At 40.6% G+C, this 20,266-nt stretch overlaps 1 protein-coding gene and 1 non-coding gene across 3 annotated transcripts in view; one reads left to right on the top strand and one right to left on the bottom strand.

The window, feature by feature from the left end:
* The window catches only part of SNX6 (sorting nexin 6), a 61,084-nt gene extending 43,834 nt beyond the window's left edge, over positions 1–17,250 (top strand). For both annotated transcript variants that reach the window (XM_087823429.1, XM_087823427.1), the window contains 4 exons: positions 3,961–4,047; positions 10,706–10,865; positions 10,946–11,031; positions 16,534–17,250. In XM_087823429.1, coding sequence (XP_087679555.1) covers positions 3,961–4,047; positions 10,706–10,865; positions 10,946–11,031; positions 16,534–16,587 — 387 coding nt within the window. In that variant the 3' untranslated portion in view covers positions 16,588–17,250. The remainder of the gene's footprint in view (positions 1–3,960; positions 4,048–10,705; positions 10,866–10,945; positions 11,032–16,533) is intronic.
* Positions 17,251–19,788: 2,538 nt separating this feature from the next.
* LOC148094231 (U1 spliceosomal RNA) lies at positions 19,789–19,952 on the bottom strand. The gene has a single exon (XR_015716359.1). It is a non-coding gene; the product is annotated as a U1 spliceosomal RNA (small nuclear RNA).
* Between the last annotated feature and the right edge of the window lie 314 nt (positions 19,953–20,266).

Below are 20,266 nucleotides of genomic sequence, written 5' to 3'. Positions count from 1 at the left end.
ATTGAGTGATAATGTAGTAGAGACAAGTAAAAGAAAAGAAGATATTCTCTCACAAAGGAAAAAGTCCTTAAATACATAAATGTTGTTATACTGGGGTCCATATAGCCCATTATTCTGCCACTGATATTTGTACCAGTGAGCATTTTCTGGGAAGATAGTTTTTTATGTGTGCATTTGGTCATAAGAATAGGGTTCTGTATCAGAATAGCCCTATGTGTCAGTTCTTTTTATTTTATTATGTTTTATTTTTGTTAATCCTCACTGGAGAAAAATTTTTTTTTAAATATATCTTTATTGATTTCAGAGAGAGGAAAAGAGAGGGAGAGAGATAGAAACATCAATGAGGAGAGAGTCATTGATTGGCTGCCTCCTGCACTCCCCCTGCTGGGGATTGAGCCCGAAACCCGGGCATGTGCCCTGACCAGGAATTGAACCCCGATGGCCTGGATCCTAGGTTGACGCTCAACCGCTGAGCCACACCTGGCTGGGCATGGAGAAAATTTTTTCCATTGATTTTTTTTCCCTTTTTTTAAAGAGAGTGGAAGGGAGAGGAGTGGACAGAGAGAAGAACATTGATGCAAGAGAGACACATTGATTGGTTGCCTCCTGAGCACAACTCTTGGGTGCACGGGGCAGCGCTCTAACCACTGAGCAACACCAGCCAGGGCTTTTGTGTCAATTCTTCTTTTTTTTTTTTTTTCTTTTTTTAATATATCTTTATTGATTTCAGAGAGAGGAAATGAGAGGGAGAGAGAGAGATAGAAACATCAATGATGAGAAAGTCATTGATCGAGCCCGCAACCCGGGCATGTGTTCTGACCGGGAATGGAACCGCGATCGCCTGGATGCTAGGTTGACGCTCAACCGCTGAGCCATGCCCGGCCGGGCAATTCTTTTTTTTTAATGTTTTGATTTATTTCAGAGGAAGGGAGAGAGAGAAACATCAATGAGATATAGACTAGCTGCCTCCTGCACGCCCCCTACTGAGGGTCGTCGAGCCTGCAACTCAGGCATGTGCCCTCACCTGGAATATACCAGTGACCTCTTAGGGCATGGGACAGCTCTCAACCAACTGAGCCACACCAGTTGGGCTGTGTGTCAGTTCTTTTGTGTTTCTTTTTTAATCCTCATCCGAGGACAGTTTTTCCATTGATTTTTCGGAGAGTGGAAGGGAGGGAGAGAGGGAGAAAGAAACACATCAATTGGTTGCCTCCCGCACACACCCCTCCAGGGGCCCAGGATGGAGCCTGCAACCTTCAGTCTGCAGGCCAGTGCTCTAACCACTGAGCTGAACCGGCTAGGGCCTGGCTGGGCGTGGCTCAGCAGTTGAGCATCGACCTAGGATCCAGGAGATCGCAGTTTGATTCCCAGTCAAGGCACATGCCCAGGATGTGGCTCAGTCCCCAGCTGGGAGTGTCCAATGATGACTTTCTCATCATTGATGTTTCTCTCTCGCTCGCTTTCCCTTCCTCTCTCTGAAGTCAATAAAGACGTATTTAAAAAGTAAAAATAAAAACTGGCTAGGACCTATGTGTCAATTCTTTTGGTGGCATTATGTATTCTCTGAACATTTGAAATGGAAAATTAAAAGCAGATGTCAAGATGGGATTAGAGCCCGGCCGGGCTTGGCTCAGCGGTTGAGCGTCAACCTAGGATCCAGGCGATCGGGATTCGATTCCTGGTCAGGGCACATGCCCGGGTTGCGGGCTCGATCAGTGACTCTCTCATCATTGATGTTTCTCTCTCTCTCTCTCCCTCTCCTTTCCTCTCTCTGAAATCAATAAAGATATATTAAAAAAAAAAAAAAAAGATGGGATTAGATGTGCAAGAGATTTATTGTGAGGAACAAAAAAGGAGCAAAAGTAGACAGGAAGAGCCTTCAGACCACAGTGCAGGTCTACACCTGTGATAGAAGAGGGCAGAGGAAAGAGGACTAGGTAGGAAGAGTTTCAGACTATAGCACAGTTCTAAGGAAGTTTTGTCCAGGTCAAAGAGGAGTCTCTGAGCCATAGTTGCCCATTAGAGGAATTCTGCATCAGGCAGGAATGGGCTGGCACTACTGCCCGTTTTGCTTTGTCATTGGCTAGGTACAGCAGAGGCAGGGGGAGGATGGAACATAACCTTGGTATGAACGTGGTTCTGGATCCAGAGAGATTGCAGTTGGAACCATCAGTCAACTCTCCTCCTTGCAGCAAGCAGTTTCTCTTGAGGGAGATCTGAGTGGCGCATTTCCATAGCCACCACAATCCTTATTTCCTTTAGTGTTTGCATGTTGTTCTGGTTATTCTTGCTGTGTAACAAAGCATCCTAAAGTCAGTAGCTTAAAACAACAACCATTTTATTATGCTAATTAATTCTTTGGGTCAGGAATTCGTTCGGAAAGGGCACATCAGTGATGGCATGCCTGTGCTCCATAAATTCTTACTACTGTATAGTATCCTGTTGCAAGAATATACTTAATTTTATCTGTTCTGTTGGTAGACCATTTGGATAGTTTCTGGTTTGGAGCTCTTTACAAGTGGCACTGCTAAGACCATTCTTGTGTACCTTCAGTTGAACATACGTGCACATTTCTTTTGGACGGATATAACTAGAAGGAGAATTGGATGATTACAGGGTATCCATGTGAAAAGCTTTCTTAGATACTTCCAAACTGTTTCCTAAGTGATTGTACCAATTTACATCCCCACCAGAAAGAATGAGTATTGGGTTGCTGCACAAGCTTATAATACTTGGTATCTTCTTTATTGTAGCTATTCTGGTAGATGTGTAAGGTTTTTTTTAATTTTAACTTTTTATATGACAGTAATTCCATATTTACAGAAAAGTTGCAAGAATAGGACAAAGACTTCATGTACATGTATCACCCAGATTTTCTGAATGTTAACATTTTCTACATTGCTTACAGTCCTTTTATTCCAAAAGTCCATATTCCTTGTATTTTCTGCCCTTTGTGTACATTCTGTTTTTTAATAGGTAAAATTTTCTTTTATTTATGGCCAAGTAGTATTACATTGTGTGAATGTACCACATTTTCTTTTCCTTTTTTAATTTATATTTATTGATTTGAGAGAGAGAAAAAGATGAATTTGTTGTTCCACTTATTTATGCATTCATTGGTTGATTCTTGTATGTGCCCTGACCGGAGATTGAACCCGCGACGCTCTAACCAACTGAGCTACCCAGCCAGGGCTACATCTCTCTTTTTTTTTTTAAGATAAATAATTTTTAATATATAACCAATATGATTATCAATGATTCCCCTTAATCTAATCAAATACCCAAAATACAGATATTTCCAGTTGTCTCATAAATGGCTTTTTACAGTGGAATTTGTTTAAGTTGGAATCCAAACAAGGTCCCCATATGGTATTTGGTTGACATAGTACATCTTTCTTTATCAAACTGTATCTCTCCAGACAGTATGGAGAGTTCTCATCTTTTTAGTCTGACATGGTTATTTCCCATTTGATCCCAGTTTAAACTAACCACATCTGTTTATTGCTCCGTGGTGTCTTCAAGCACATTTTGTTAATATTTTGACTGTGTTTTTTGGTTGTCCTCAGTAGGAGAATTAGTTTCAATTATCTAGTCTACCATTGCCAGCTTTATCACTTTAAAATCATGTGTACATACCAGTTGCCATTGAAGTGAATAGAGAGAAAATATAAGTGAAGCTGAAGGATGATATTGAAACTCTTTATAGCCAAGAAATTGAGTCAAATATAGAGTTCTTCCATAAATTCACTAATTTCATTTGATCTCATCTTTTTTCTGTTCATTTTTTGTCAGTTACAAAGAAAAGTAATAGACTAGTAGAAAAGAGAAGGAAAGAAACCTAAATTACATAGGAATTAATGCTACAGTTATTTATAACTTAAATTTTTTTATAGTAATAAGGAAAACACTGAGCGTAGAATACAAGTGATGATTAAATGCCCAATTTTTCCCCTTTTTCAGAAAATAGAAGCACGAGTGTCTGCTGATGAGGACCTCAAACTCTCTGACCTTTTAAAATATTATTTAAGAGAATCTCAAGCTGCTAAGGTAACTTTATTGTTCATTGTTTTTTTAAGTGGACTAACAAAAGGCCATCTCTTTAAAGTTGTTAGACTAAGATTGTCAAAGATGATTTATTTCTTGATTTTAAATTACATTTTCTTTTCTTTTTATTTATTTATTGATTTTAAAGAGAGAAACATCGATTTGTTGTTCCATTTATTTATGCATTAGTTGGTTGATTCTTATATGTGCCCTTACCAGGGATCGAACCCACAACCTTGGCATATTGGGATGATGCTCTAACCAACTGAGCTACCCAGCCAGGGCTAAGTTATGTTTTCAAGTGTGAATTTTTTTTTCTCCTTTCAGAAATTGTAGGTCAGGGAAAAATAAAAATTTCCTCTGTAAGCTTTGGATACAATATAGTCTAAATTTTTTTTTTATGAATTTGATATATTTATTCAAGTAAAATGCCTGCAAAATTAAAAGTAAAACCCCCAAATAACAGTTGTATAGCTAAAGGATTCCTAATTTGGTCTCTATCCTTTATTGAAGGTGAGGGATCCATAAAACAAGGATAGGTTTTATTTTAAGGCAACTCAAATTTCCTTTTGGAAATCTGTCTAGGTACAAGACTAAAACTCTAATAAAAAAAATGTTTAACAGCCCTGCCCGGTCTGGCTCAACAGAGCATCGAACCACACACCAAAGGGTTGCAGGTTCAATCCCTGCCTGGGTGGCAGTGCGTGCAGGAGGCAACCAACTGATGTATCTCTCTCACATTAATGTATTTTTTCTCTCTCCCTTCTCCCTCCCTCCCTTCCATGCTCTCTACAAATCAATGGAAAAAGTATCCTCGGGTGAGGAGTCACAAAAAACAAACCAAAAAAAATGTTTAACAGAAACATCTTAAAAGCACAGAAAATTTAGTGACTTAGATACTCAGAATCACTGTTAATTTATGAATTGAGATATTGCACAGAAAATTCCCATTTGATCAGTGAAGCTTTGAACACCATTCCTTCATTTCGTATCAAATTATAAATAACCCTTTTAACTTTGAGGACTTGCATATATACCATCCATATCAAATCATTTTAAATCAGATTGTGCCTTACAAACTATTTACATTGGATGGGCCAGGATAAAATGAATTGTTCACTTTTGAAGACTTTAAATTTATTATTTTATTATAATATGTAGTAGTTATATAGATAACTTTTTAGAATGAAACATGGCTTTTAAAGTAAATCCAGATTTTTTAGTAACCACAAGAAAGAATTGAAACTTAATTGTAACAATTTTTTTAAAAAACCACAGTGATGTATCACCATACACCTTAATTAGAATGGCTAAAATTTTTAAAATTCTGCCAAAAATTATAGCAACTGGCCCTGGCTGATGTGGCTCACTTGGTTGCGTATCATCCAGTGCACTGAAGGGTTACTGGTTCGATTCCCAGTGTGAAGTGTGCAGGAGACAGCTAACAGATGTTGTGTTCTCACATAAATGTTTCTCTTTTCTCCCTTCCTCTCTCTCTCAAAATCAGTAAACTACTTTAAAAAATTATAGCAACTGGAACTTTCATACACTGTTAGTGGAAATATGATGCAATGCTTTGGAAAAGTGTCAGAGTTTCTTTAAAAACTATGATCCAGTCATTCCAGTTTAGATATTTGAAAGCATATGTCCCCACAGATGTTCAAATCAGCTTTATTTGTAGTAGCTAAAAACTGGCAACAACCTTAATGTTCACCAACAGATGAGTAAATAAGCAAATTATGGCATAGCCATACAGTGCAGTATTCCCCAGCAATAAAAAGGAATGAGTGACTCATACAAGCAACAACATGGATGAATCTCAAAATAAAAGATTGTGAAAGAAGCCAAACAATAAAGAACGTAGTTTATACTAGAGTTCACTCTTAGTGTTGTACATTCTGTGGGTTTTAACAAATGTGTGATGACATGTATCCACCATTATAAGCGTCATACAGAATAGTTTCACTGCCCAAAAATCCTCTGTGCTCCATCTATTCATCCTCCTTCCCCCTAACCCCTGTTGGTCTTTTTTATTGTCTCCATAGTTTTGCCTTTTCCAGAATGACATATAGTTGGGCCTTTTCAAATTGGCTTTTTTCACTTAGTAATATGCATTTAAGTTTCCCCTGTGTCTTTTCATGGCTTTATAACTCATTTCTTTTTAGCACTGAATAATATTCCATTGTCTGGATGTACCAAGTTTATTTGTCCACTGACCTACTGAAGGACATCTTGGTTGCTTCCAGGTTTTGGCAGTTATGAAAAAGCTACTATAAACATTCATGTGCAGGTTTTTGGGTATACGTAACTTTTCGACTCTTTTGAGTAAATACCAAGGAGCACAATTGCTAGATCATATGGAAAGAATGTTTAGTTCTGCCAAACTATTTTCCAAAGTGGCCGTACCATTTTGCATTTCTGAGAGTTCCAGTTGCTTCACATTCTTACCAGCACTGGGTATCGTCAGCGTTGTGGATTTTGGCCATTCTAACATATGTGTGATGGTATATCATTGTTTTAATTTGCATTTCCCTGGTAGGTGATGTGAAGCATCTTTTCACATACTTACTTGCCATCTGTGTATCTTTGGTGAAGTATCTGTTAAAAAACTTGGCCTTTAACCCATTTTTAAATTGAGATGTTCATTTCCTATTGTTGAATCATAAGAGTTCTTTGTGTATTTTAGATAGCAATCCTTAATCAGATATGTATTTTGCAAATATTTTGTCTTTGTCTGTAGCTTGTCTTCTCATCCTATTGACAGTGTCTTTGGCACAGCAAATTTTTTTTTTTTTTATCCTTACCGGAGGATGTTTTTACTGATTTTTAGAGAGAGAGGAAGGGGGAGAGAAAGAAACATCAATCTGTTGCTTCCAATACCTCCCCCAACCAGGGATAGAACCTGCAACTTTTTGGTGTACAGGACGACTCTCCAAGCAACTGAGCCGCCTGGCCAGGGCTGCATAGCAGAAAATTTTAATTTTAAAGCAGTCCACCTTATCAGTTATTTTTTTCATAGATCATGCCTTTAGTGTTACATCTAAAAAGTCATCACCAAGCTCTGGCCAGTTTAGTTCAGTGGTTAGAGTGTCAGCCCATGGACTGAAGGATCAAGGGTTCAATTCCAGTGAAGGGCGCATACCTCAGTTGAGGCTCAATCCCTAACCCCAGTTGGGGCATGTGCGGGGAGGCAGCCAGTTGATGTGTCTCTCTCACATTGATGTTTCTCTCTCTGTGTCTCCCCCTCCCTTCCACTCTCTTTAATATATATATTTTATTGATTTCAGAGAGAGGAGAGGAGAGGGAGAGAGAGAGATAGAAACATCAATGATGAGAGAGTCATTGATAGGCTGCAGCCCGCAACCCGGGCATGTGCACTGACCTGGAATGGAACCCTAATCGCCTGGATCCTAGGTCGACGCACAACCGCTGAGCCACTCCCGGCCAGGCCGCCTTCCACTCTCTTTAAAAAATCAATGGAAAAAATATCCTTGGGTGAGAATTTAAAAAATAAAAATAAATAGAAAGTCATCACCAAACGCAAGGTCACCTGGATTTTCTCCTATGTTATCTTCTAGGTGTCTTCTAGTTTTACCTTTTACGTGTAGATCTGTGATCTATTTCAAGTTAATTTTTGTAAAGGGTGTAAAGTCTGTGTATAAATTTATTCATTTGCATGTGAATGTCCAGTTTTCCCAGCACCACTTGCTGAAAAGACTGTTCTCTATTGTATTGCCTTTCCTCCTTTATCAAAGATCAGTTGACTATATTTTCGTGGGTCTACTACTCGGCTCTATTTTGTTCTATTGATCTATTTGTCTATCTTTTTCTAACAGTGACACACTGCTTAGATTATTGTAGCTTTATAGTAAGACTTCAGTTTCAAGTAGGTAATGTCAGTCCTCTGAGTCTGTTCTTCTCCTTCAATGTTGCCTTGGTTATTCTTTGTCTTTTGCCTCTTCACATGAACTTCAGAATCATTTCGTGGATAACTACAAAAAAAGTTTTCAGCTTTTACAAATAAAACTGGTATGAATCGATAGCTCAAGTTGGAAAGAATTGATTCTGACAATACTGAGTTTCCCTGTCCATCAACATAGAATATCTCTGCATTGATTTAGTTCTTTGATTTCTTTTATCATTTTTTGTTTGTTTGTTTTCCTCCTATAGGTTTTGTGTATATTCTGTTAGATCAGTACTTTAAATATTTTATTTTCTGGGGTGCAAATGGTATTGTATTTTTAATTTCAAATTTTACTTGTTCATTGCTGGTATATAAGATAGCAGTTGACTTTTTTTTTTTTTTAAACATATCTTTATTGATTTCAGAGAGAGGAAAGGAGGGGGAGAGAGAGATAGAAACATCAATGATGAGAGAGTCATTGATCGGCTGCCTAGCCCGCAACCCGGGCATTTGCCCTGACCAGGAATCGAACCCGGATCTCCTGGATCCTAGGTCGATGCTCAACCCCTGAGCCACGCCCGGCCGGGCAGCAGTTGACTTTTGTGCATTAATATATTCTACAACCTTATTATTCTCATTTATTAGTTCAGGAGTTTGTCAATTTTTTTTTTCTTCATATTTCCGCGTAAGCAGCCATGAATAAAGACGGTTTTATATATTTCTTCCAAATCTGTATACTTCTTATTTCCTTATTGCATTATCTAGGATTTCCAGTACAATGTTGAAAAGGAGTGGTGATATGCGACATCCTTATGTTTTTCCTAATACTAGTGGGAAAGCTTATAATTTCTCACCATTAAGTGTGATGTTAGTTGTAGGTTTTTGTAGGTGTTTTTTTAATCAACTTGAAGTTCCTTCTATTTCTAGTTTGCTGAGACGGTCAATTGATTGTTGACAAAGGTGCTAAGACAGTTTAGTGGAGAAAAGGAAAGACTTTTCAACAAATGGAATTGGACAACTGAATAGTCACATGAGAAAGTAAAGTTCGACCGCCTTTCTCACATCACATATAAAAATATACTCAAGCCCTAGCTGATTTTGCTCAGTGGTTAGAGCATCGGCCCACAGACTGAAGAGTCCCAGGTTTGATTCTGGCCAAGGGCACGTACCTCAGTTACAGGCTCAATCCGGGCCCTGGTCAGTGCTCGTGCGGGAGGCAACCAGTGGATATGTCTCCTTCACATCGATGTCTTCTATCTCTCTCTCTCCCTTCCACTGTCTCTAAAAATCAGTGGAAAAAATATCTTCAGATAACGATTAAAAAAATAAAAATGTACTCAAAATGGCCCTCGCTGGTGTGGCTTAGTTTGTTCGAGCATCATCCCATGCAGTCTTGGTGCATGCAGGAAGCAACAGATCCATGTTTCTCTCTCACATCACTGTTTCTCTCCCTCCCTCTCCCTTCCTCTCTCTCTCTAAAATCAATAAAGAAGCCCAGCCAGCTGTGGCTCAGCAGTTGAACATTGACCCAGGATCCAGGAGATCACAGTTCGATTCCCGGTCAGGGCACATGCTCAAGTTGCAGGCTCGATCCCTGGTCAGGGGCATGCAGGAGGCAGCCAGTCAGTGACAACTCTCTCATCATTGATGTTTCTCTCTCTCTCTCTCTCTCCCTCTCCCTTCCTCTCTCTGAAATCAATAAAGACATATTAAAAAATAATAATAATCATTTAATATGTGTCCTTTTGTGTATGGCTTTTTAAACCTTGCATAAAGTTTCAAGTTCATCTGTGTGACAGCATGAATCAATACCTTCCTTTTTATTGCTAAATTATGTGTGTGTGTGTGTGTGTGTGTATTTCTCACCCAAGGATTTTTTTTTTATTGATTTTAATTTTTTTTTTAATTATATCTTTATTGATTTCAGAGAGAGGAAAGGAGAGGGAGGGAGAGAGATAGAAACATCAGTGATGAGAGAGTCATTGATCGGCTGCCTCCTGTACGCCCCCCACGGGGAATCGAGCCCAAACCAGAGCATGTGCCCTGACCGGGAATCGAACTGGAACTGGGATCTCCTGGATCCTAGGTTGATGCTCAACTGCCAAGCCATGCCGTCCAGGCTAATTTTTTTTAAAAATAGGTTTTTATTTATTTTAGAGAGGAAGGGAGAGGGACAGAGAGAGAGAAGCATCAATGAGAGAGGACCATCGATTGGCTGCCTCCTATACACCCCCTACTAGGGATTGAACCCAACTCGGGCATGTGCCCTGACCAGGAATTGAACCTGTGCCCTCTTGATTCATGGGTCGACACTCAACCACTGAGCCATGCCAGTCGGGCTGATTTCATTTTTTAATGAAATACCCAGAATAAGCAAATCTATAGAGACCGAAAGCGTTAATGGTTGGGGTGGGAGGCGAGGGTGGAGAGTGACTGTTGTTAATGGATATGGGGTTTATTTTGGGGGTGACAAAAAATGTTGTAAAATTGTAGTGATGGTTAACTCTGTGAGCATCCTAAAAACCATTGAATTGTGAACTTTGAATGAGTGGGCTATATGGTGTATGGATTATATCCAAATAAAGCTGTTATATTTAAAAAACACAAGAGTAACTGGCATATGATATTCACTGTATGAGTGTTATCTCTGAGGAAGATTAGGTGGCAGCAGTGCTAGTGGTGGCGGTGGTGGTGTTGGTTGAGTGTAACTAACAAAAATGTGCGGCATGTATTATTGTGAAACATTCTGTCTTATAGGATCTCCTCTATCGAAGATCTAGGTCACTAGTGGATTATGAAAATGCTAATAAAGCACTGGATAAAGCAAGAGCCAAAAATAAAGATGTTCTACAGGCTGAAACATCCCAACAGTTATGTTGTCAGAAATTTGAAAAAATATCAGAATCTGCAAAACAAGGTATTGTTATATTAACCTTTAACAAGGTATGCTTTACACTAATATATAAATTAAATAGTTAATCCTAATTTCTTTCACAGAACTTATAGATTTTAAGACAAGAAGAGTTGCAGCATTCAGAAAAAATTTAGTGGAACTGGCAGAGTTAGAACTGAAGCATGCAAAGGTAATGTCATATTAAAGGTTTAATAATTTAAGGGACTTAAAATTTAAAAATGAGTCAGTTATGAAATTGATTCTAAGGGATACTGTAAGAACTATTCCTGAATTGAAATTAAATTTTTCAACATTATTCCACTCCTTAAAAATATTTGGTTTTAGTAAATAAATACCCTCTACAGCTTTTTTATAGTATTTGTTTACTTTTAATTAAGTCCTTTCTTGTAGTTAATATAAAGATAAAGCTTAGCTCAAACCTTACGGTAATTTTTAAAATAGAGAATCTTAGAATTGAGAGAGACTTTTTAAATGATCTAATTCAAACAAGAATAATATCTATAATGACTCTGATGGTCAGCTCTGTAAGACTCTAGTATCTAATATGGCAACCAGCATTATTTTTTTGACTAGTTGTTTAAAAAATAAATCTTCCTGAATAGAAACAAATGTCACTTGAAAATTTATTTAGCCCGGCCGGGTGTGGCTCAGCGGTTGAGCATCGACCTAGGATCCAGGCGATCGGGGTTCAATTCCCGGTCAGGGCACATGCCCGGGTTGCAGGCTCGATCAATGACTCTCTCATCATTGATGTTTCTATCTCTCTCTCTCCCTCTCCTTTCCTCTCTCTGAAATCAATAAAGATTTTTTTTTTTTTTTAATTTATTTAATATTGCTATCTTCAGTCAGAGGGACTGGAAATTAAAAATGTATTCAGCCCAGCCGGGCGTGGCTCAGTGGTTGAGCATTGACCTAGGATCCAGGAGATCACAGTTCAATTCCCGGTCAGGGCACATGCCCGGGTTTGGGCTCAATCGATGACTCTCATCATTGATGTTTCTCTCTCTCTCTCTCCCTCTCCCTTCCTCTCTCTGAAATCAATAAAGATTTTTTTTTAAAAAAAAAGTATTCAGAATTTGCAAAACTGTAAGTATTAAAGAAATTTAAATAAACTTTAAATTTTTGATACATTTATAGCATTTACACTTTAAAGTTATTAAAGCTTAAACACAAATCTCTGTAACTCTGACATACATATTGGTCAAAATTTTATCATGTGAAATAAGGAGGATAAGTTTTCATTCATATTTTACAGTTTACCTTTCAGATATATGAATACTTTATATCTTCTCTCCTCCAGGGTAGACATCTTTGTGCTAAAAATTTTTCATCCTATATACCTTAACAAGCTTTTTACAATATTATTGACCCTCCTGTCACTGCTCTTTTAAAATATTGCACTCAGAGTGAAAATATTCTTTTATACATGGACTGATTATTGTACACTTTCTTTCTTTTTTTAAATATATCTTTATTGATTCAGAGAGAGGAAAGGAGAGGGAGGGAGAGAGAGATAGAAACATCAATGATGAGAGAGTCATTGATCGGCTGCAGCCCGCAACCCGGGCATGTGCCCTGACCGGGAATCAAACCCTGATCGGGAATTGAACCCTGATCGCCTAGACCCTAAGTCAACGCTTAACTGCTGAGCCACGCCCGGCCAGTCTACTTTTTTTTTTTTAATAAGTGTTTATTTGAGCCAAACTGTCTGGAAGCACCGTCTCAGTGCTCCTATGGACATGTTTCTTACAACATGTTTTATATGTGTAAGATACGGGCAGTTTTTACTACCACATTGCACCAGCTTGATTTGGCTTATAATCACAACTTTTTTTTTTTTTTAATTAGTCACTTTTTGAGCCCCTAATCTCTAGTTGTGTGTTTAAATTGTTTTTAGTAATTTTTTTATTTTTGTAATAAAAAAATATAAAATATACCATCTTAACCTTTTCATTTTAAATCCTCACCCATTACCTGGCCAGGCGTGGCTCAGCAGTTGAGCACCAACGTAGGATCCAGGAGATCACAGTTCAGTTCCCAGTCCAGGCACATGCCCAGTTTATTGGCTCGGTCCCTAGTTGGGGGCGTGCAAGAGGCAACCGATCAATGACGATCCTCTCATCATTGTTGTTTCTCTCTCTCTCCCCCCCTCTGCCTTCCTCTCTCTCAAATCAATAAAGATATATTAAAAAAAAAAAAAAAATTCTCACCTGAGGACATTTTCTCCATCAATTTCTAGAAAGAGTGGAAGGGAGGGAGGAGGGGGAGAAGAGAGATAGAGTGAGAGAAACATCGATGTGAGAGAGACACATCTATTGGTTGCCTCCCGCATGTGCCCCGACTGGGGCCAGGGATTGAGCCTGCAACCAAGGCACGTGCCCTTGACTGGAATAAAAGGGTCTCTGGTTTGATTCCAAGTCAAGGTCACGTACCTCAGTTGCAGTTTGATCCCCAGCCCTGGTTGGGGAGCGAGCAGGAGGCAACCAGTCCATGTGTCTCTCACATTGATGTTTCTCTCTCTCTCTCCTCGTCCTCCCTCCCTTCCACTCTCTCTAAAAATCAGTGGAAAAAATATCCTCAGGTGAGGATTAATAATAATAATTAATGACGTGATGATGATAATAATATGAAGATCAAATTTAATCTACAAGTTAAATTGTATTGGGATATGGCCAAGCTCAATCATTATGTTTTGTCTATGATTGCTTTCACAGTACTATAGCAAAGTTGAGTAGTTGAAAGAGACTAGAAATCTCTCAAAGTCTAAAATGTTTATTATTTAGCCCTGGACAGGAAAAGTTTGCCAACCACTAGTATAGATTGATGTCAGCCTCTGATTGCCAGATTTTATACTTTTTCAAATCCCTTCTGAAATGTGTTCTTCGCGTTCAGTTTTCTGATAGCTCTTCTAGTCCCTTGGCACTCAACTGGAGGCAGTTTTGTCTCCAAGGAGACATTTAGCAGTTTCTGGAGACATTTGTGGTTGTCACAACTTGGGGTGGGTGGATTACTACTGGTGTGTAGAGTCCAGGGATGCTGCTAAAATCCCACAGTGCACAGGACAGCCCCACATGAAAGGTTTATACAGTCCCAAATACCAGGCTTGCTGACGTTGAAAAACCCTGCTCTGAAGCTTGCCGAAATAGCTCAGTTGGGAGAGCGTTAGACTGAAAAACCCTGCTCTGTTTAATATTTCTTAATGATTTTGTAAATCTGAACAGAGTCCCATTTTGATCCCAGAATCCGTATATGTTATTCCAAAGACTAGATTAGTCAGATTCACAGCAAGGTGGTTTGAAACTACCTTGGATTTAATTTATTATAACTGGGATATGTGTTGTCACATAATTGAAATCTTGTTATAACAGAAAACTAGTTAGGTCAAATTTTTGTCCTTGAAAAGTAGTCTCAGATTCTTTATTAATGAAGTATAAAATGTATGGTAAGGGCAGTAAAGAAAAAAAAAAATGATAGTGCCCACTAAGGGTGTGAAGTGAGTCCTCACAGGCCCTGTTAGTAAGTTGTGGGTTAATGCACAACCTTTTGTCGGGCAGTTTGGCAGTGTGTCAAAGTGCAGGATGTGCATCTTTTGACTCAGCTGTAGACTTGAGGAATATGCCTTTAAGAAGACAATTTCACAAGTATAGACAGGCTCGGAGTCATTTGTCACTGTCTGTTGATATACTGCCAAAAAATTGACAGTAACCCAAACACCTAAAGTTGTTAAATGTGTGTGTTCACTTAATTTCAGACTTTCAGGTAGTTGTAAGGAGAGTACAAAGAATTCCTGGGTACCTTTCACCCAGATTCCCCAAATGTGCAGACTATCACATTTGCATTATCCTTCCTCTTTACACACACACACACACACACACACACACACACACACACACCTCATTTTGCCTTAAACCATTTGAATAAGTTGTGGATATGATGCCTCATCACTCTTAAACACTTCAGTGTGAATTTCCTAAAACCAAATAATTCTCTTAAATCCTCATTACAATAATAAACATCAGAAAATTAATTTTGATACTGTGCTTATCTAATCCACAGGCCTTTATTCACATTCCACCAGTTGTCCCAATAATGTCCTTAACTTCAAAGGAAAATTCAAGATGATGTGTTGCATTCAGTGCATGTCTTTTTAGACTTCTTGAATCTGGAAAAGTTCCCGAGTCTTTGTATCACATAGCATTGGAAATTGTTCAAAGTACAGGCCTACAAAATTCCCCTTAATTTGGGTTTGTCTAATTAGGTTTAGGTTGTGCCCTTTTTGTAGAAATACCACAGAAGTGATGCTCATGTCTTCTCACTGCATCATGTCAGGAGGCACATGCTGTTTATAACATTGATCATTGGTTAAAGTGATGTCTGCAGGATTCTCAGTGGCTAAGTTACTGTTTTACGCTTTGGAATTATGAAGTATTCTGCAGGGATTGTGTAAGCATCTTATCCCTCCGTCACCACTGTCCAGAGTGGTAGGCACTAGCCTGGTGTGGCTGTCAAACACTTGAGATGGGTAGTGGGTAGTGCAACTGAGGAACTGAGTTTTTATTTACTTTTTTTTAAACAAGATTTATTTTTTTAGATTTTTTTTTTTGAAATTGATTTTTAGAGAGGAAGGAAGAAGAGAGAGAGAAACATAGATGTGAGAGCAAAACATCTATCGGCTGCCTCCTGCATACCACCTACCAGGGTAGATCCTACAACCTGGACATGTGCCCTGACCTGGAATCAAACCCAGCAACCTTTCAGTGCATGGGACGACACCCAACCGAGGACACCAGCCAGTGCTTATTTGCTGTTAATCAACAGAAATTTAAATTTTATGTAGCTGCACGTAACTAATGGCTACAGCATTGATATTTTAGCATCATACTGTTTTTTGGCATCTATCCATGATTTTTATCTGAATCAAATATTATGATGGTTGCAAAATGGTCACTTCCTAATTCCGTCATTCTTTATATACTTCGATTGACCTTCTCGAAGTAGGTGGTTTTCCTTCCACCCATTTTACATACTATGTAACCTAAATATTGGGGTAAAAGTATGTTTAGAGTTTTTTGTATGGAAATTAATACAAAACTTACAAATAGTAATACCAGAATAAACTGTGTGTTTCAAATACAACTGTAAACCTACTTTTGCCCTCCCCACCCTGTATTTAAATTTGTCTTGATGCGTCTCTTAAGTTTGGATGGCAGTTTACATATTTTACAAATGGGTTCTTAGGTATGAATTTTACAAAACACTTTTGTCTGCAATATTACTATTTTTATAAAAACGCTTTAAATCTATACTACTGTATTCGTGAATGGCTAAAAGAAAATGGTAAGCACCTATCTCGCAGCCAGAAAATGTTCAGCAGTTTAGCTTGGACACAGAGGGCATATTTTCTCCCTCATCAGGATATGCTGAATCAAAACATTAATACTGGTCTAGATGGAAGCTCACTGAAGAACCTAGTATGTGGAAAATACTGTACATGAAGCAAATAACATAATCGTATGTCTTTAACCCTTTATCCGTGTATAGTAAGGTAGCTGTTTCCAGAATTCTTCTGTCTTAACAAATTAACAGTTACGTGATTTCTCAAACTTTGTATTTTGAATGAGACCCTTCCAGACTATTGGAACGTGATCCTCTACTCTCCCTTCCTGTTTAGGGTAACCTACAGTTGCTGCAGAACTGCCTGGCAGTGTTAAATGGAGACACATAAGCCACACTCCACCTTCGGGTTAAAAAGGGCTGCCTTCCTTCAGATTTTATTTTTGTTTTCTTCATGATGTTAGGCATTTATACTGCTCACTGGAAATGAAAGAAACAGCTGACAAAGTGCATCTACTCTCCTCTTTTCTGAGAAACAATGGAGCAGGGCCGTCCCGGGTGCTGCCGACCTGTGGTGAACGCTGCTACACTCCCGCACCTCCTGCTCCCCGGGGCGGCTGTCGCTCGTCCTGCGCTCGTCTTGCAAAGCCCAAAGTTCAGTCCTTTTTTAAAGTAGCCTCTATAACTCTGTGTATATTATGAATAGTATTCCTTATGGCTGCCAATCTTTATTTCCCTTTAAGTAATTTCTGAAGTTTAACCCTTTCAAAATATATTCTTCAAACAAGATAAAGGTCGCCACTACCTTTTTTCTTTTTTTTTTTAATTTTGTTTTTAAGAAAACATTGTATACCACCCTAGCTCATCCATGTATCCTGGTAAAGCATCTTAATCAGACTTATTTTTAATCAACGAATATTTCTTAGAAGTTTTGGGACAGACTTTATGTAATCTTTCTAAGTATGATTTCTGAAGAAAAGCAAATGCATTAGTATGTTTGCCTTAAACTTGTAGACTAAACCAACTATTGTCAAATAAACGGTGATAAGAGTGATGGTTTTTAACTCTGTGGTCATTGTATCACTCTGAAATCTGGAGTAGCTATAATGAAGCTATCTACTCCTCTGTCATGCTTTACAGGGCAGGCCTTAGTCTTTATATCCCTTAGAGTGACAGCTTGGACCCAGTTCACCAATCCCTTTACAAAAGAGTGGCCTGCTGCTGTGCTTTTGGCACTTCATGGAAGATGGAATCGGGCAGAGGCCGGTTAGAGGCAGCTGCTCCTAACATACAGGAGCTGAGACTCTGGTGTGCCCTGGTTCCCTGGATGCCATCCCCAGGTGGGCCGACTAACCACGTGACGCGTGCTGTGGAGCCGGTTGGTAGTGACGCCAGCGTGTAGGTTAGTATGCGGAGAGAAGTGTGCCCTATGGAAGGGCTCCTGCCGGTGGGGAAGAAATGGAAATGTGCGCCATGCAGTTAGGGTACAGCGAAGGGCGCTAACTGTCGGTAGTTACGTTACAGATATATCGGCCTTTCTAATGTGAGCGAACATTATGTCATGAGCCTGTTTAAAATTCGATTGAGCGGCTGGGTTCTTGCACTCAGCCTTTGTCTAAGGCTTCTCCCGCTTGGAAACCACGGGCATTGGTTGGTCACTGCCTGGATGGGGTCCTGGTTTCTGAAGAGCGCCCGGCCTGCGTCCCGAGGCGAGTGGGCATGACTCCCGCCCTCCTCCACGGCCCCCGCTGTGCCGGTTCACGGTTCTCTCCTTCACGCTTGTTCTCCGATGCCATTTAACTGTTGCTTTTTCTGTTGACTGAGAGACCTGTGTGTTTTGTCCTTCGTGTCACCTTCACTGGTGAAAATATGCCTCTGCGCTGCTCACCAAGTGGGTGACGGGGGGATGGAGAGCCCTAGCTTCTGGAGTCGGTGGGGTTCCTTCACGGGGTGCCCTTGTGGCCTCAGGCAGGCTCACTTGACCTCTCTCTGCCTCAGTTTCTCTACTAGACAGGACATACCGACCTACCTCACAGGGGTGTTGTGAGGATTAATAAATGTTGGTACAGTGCTTTGGAAACGTGAAGTTGCTCTGTAAATGCCAAGAAATAGCAGGCACAGGGCAGAAAGCTATACATACCCGTCAGTTCACGTGTTTGTACCAAGGTGGCCTTTGGCGGGGGAGGGGGTAGAGTGGATGGTAGGTGCCTTGGCCCCTTTCATTTTTAGAGTACTTGTGGGGGGTGGGGGAATACTGGAAGCAGCAGTGTGGGGGCAGGGGGTGGAGGGTTGCTTAAAATATAAAAGAGTTGACTTTGCAAGGGTCTTCTCACTCCCAAGTCCTACAAATGGCATTGATAAAACACTTATTCACCATCTCGTGCCTGAGGAAGGCAAAGGTGAAACAGAAAGACAGACACCTGCTGGCAGAGACCAAAGCCCTGCATGAATAGTCTAGGGTTCCCCTCTGGTGATGCTTCATGCCAGCGATTCTCAACCGTCGTGTCACAAGAATTTTTAAAACGTGATACCTGACTGTTTAGTCAGAGGCACTGGCCTCTTTTCCCTTAGATTGTCAAATAAAAATATGACAACAGCCAACAAACACAACAGTAGCCGTCGGTGCCAATGAATCAAAATTATACCTTGGTTTGGTTTGGTTTGGTTTGTGTGTGTTTGTTTTTGTTTTTGTCAGATGGGTCAAAAGTATATTTTTGTAAGTTTGTGTGCCACGAGGTGAAAAGGGCTGAAAACCGGTGCTTTATGCTCTGAGGAGGAGGAACAGGAGCAGGCCAGGCAGCGGGACAGGGTCGGGGACGGCCTGGGGTAGTCAGTCGTTGGCTGGGAACCAGGAGACTGTGGGATGAGGGGCTTATGACAGGAGAGTGGAGGATAGCAGGAGAAGAAATTGCTAAAGAAAGGGGGTCAGGCCTGTAGACCACTGAGGCTCGGACTGGTGGTACCTACTTTGGAAGAGCTTATACAATATTCTTAATGTTTTGTAGTGAAACCATGGAAGTCGAGACGCTCAAACTGATCTTTTGTAAGTGGGGCACTATGCAGAAAATAGAGCAAAATGGGAGCTGCGGCAAGGGCTTAAAAGGAGAAGTGCCGGTGCTTTGGGAGAACAGGGAGGGACTCAAGGCCTGAAAACCAGGGAGTGCAATTGTACTTGAACTTTCCATTAAGCCGTCTCTGGAGAGAGCGATCCTAACGTCCGTCTCCACCCGCGCCCATCCTTTTTCCCGTGGACCTGCAATACGAAAATTAGGTGTGGATAGGGGGAGGGGAGCCCTCTTAAGTAGGATAGATATGACTTTGATTATACAGATAAACACAGCGGGCAGGTTAAGAGAGGACTGAATCTTCATAACTTCTCACTGGTACCCAGGGCGCCGGGATAGCGACAAGAGCTGGAGCTTGACTTCCTGAAGCTTTGCAGGCCACGCATTCCCAAAGCGAAACCACTAAAGCTGGGTGTTTTTCTTACAGAAACTTTAAAACGCGGGCAAATCTTTCATTTGAATATAATGCACACAAGCCCAAAGACACAGGAGAGAAACCGAGTTCTGTCTTTGTAACCAACGTAAGTCAGGGGAGAGCGCGAACGCAGTCCCCCACTACCACAAATTATGCAGTCGAGTTTCCCACATTTGGGGAAATCGCAGGGGTCAGCACATCCGGAGTGCAATGGATAAGCCTCGCCCTGGGAAAACCACCTTCGTGATCATGGTATCTCCCCTGCCAGGTAAGTATGAGTTGCCGCGCCCGCCTCCACCCCGGCCCTCGCGCTCGCCTCGCTCTTCACACACGGTCACTTTGCTCACCACGGCCCCGCACCCTCGCTGCCTCGGGCACCCTCGCGCAAGCCTCGCCCGTCGCGAAAAACCACCGGGAGGGCCTTTGGATCTGGGGCGCAGGGAGGTTGGGGGCGCGGGGTACTAGGACCGGCAGCCTCTGCGCTCCTGCTCATCGGCATGCGACACGCCCTCACAGTGACGTCAGGGCGTCCTGTCTCCTGGCCTGACGCGCGCGGGTGGCCGCCAGGCTAGGCGACCTCTCGCGGGCCC

This window comes from Miniopterus natalensis, chromosome 1, assembly GCF_054644295.1.
Source record: "Miniopterus natalensis isolate mMinNat1 chromosome 1, mMinNat1.hap1, whole genome shotgun sequence".
In the NCBI taxonomy this organism is placed as follows: domain Eukaryota; kingdom Metazoa; phylum Chordata; class Mammalia; order Chiroptera; family Miniopteridae; genus Miniopterus; species Miniopterus natalensis.
Note: the sequence above shows the minus strand (reverse complement) of the source record. Positions and strands in the feature narration are given on the sequence as shown.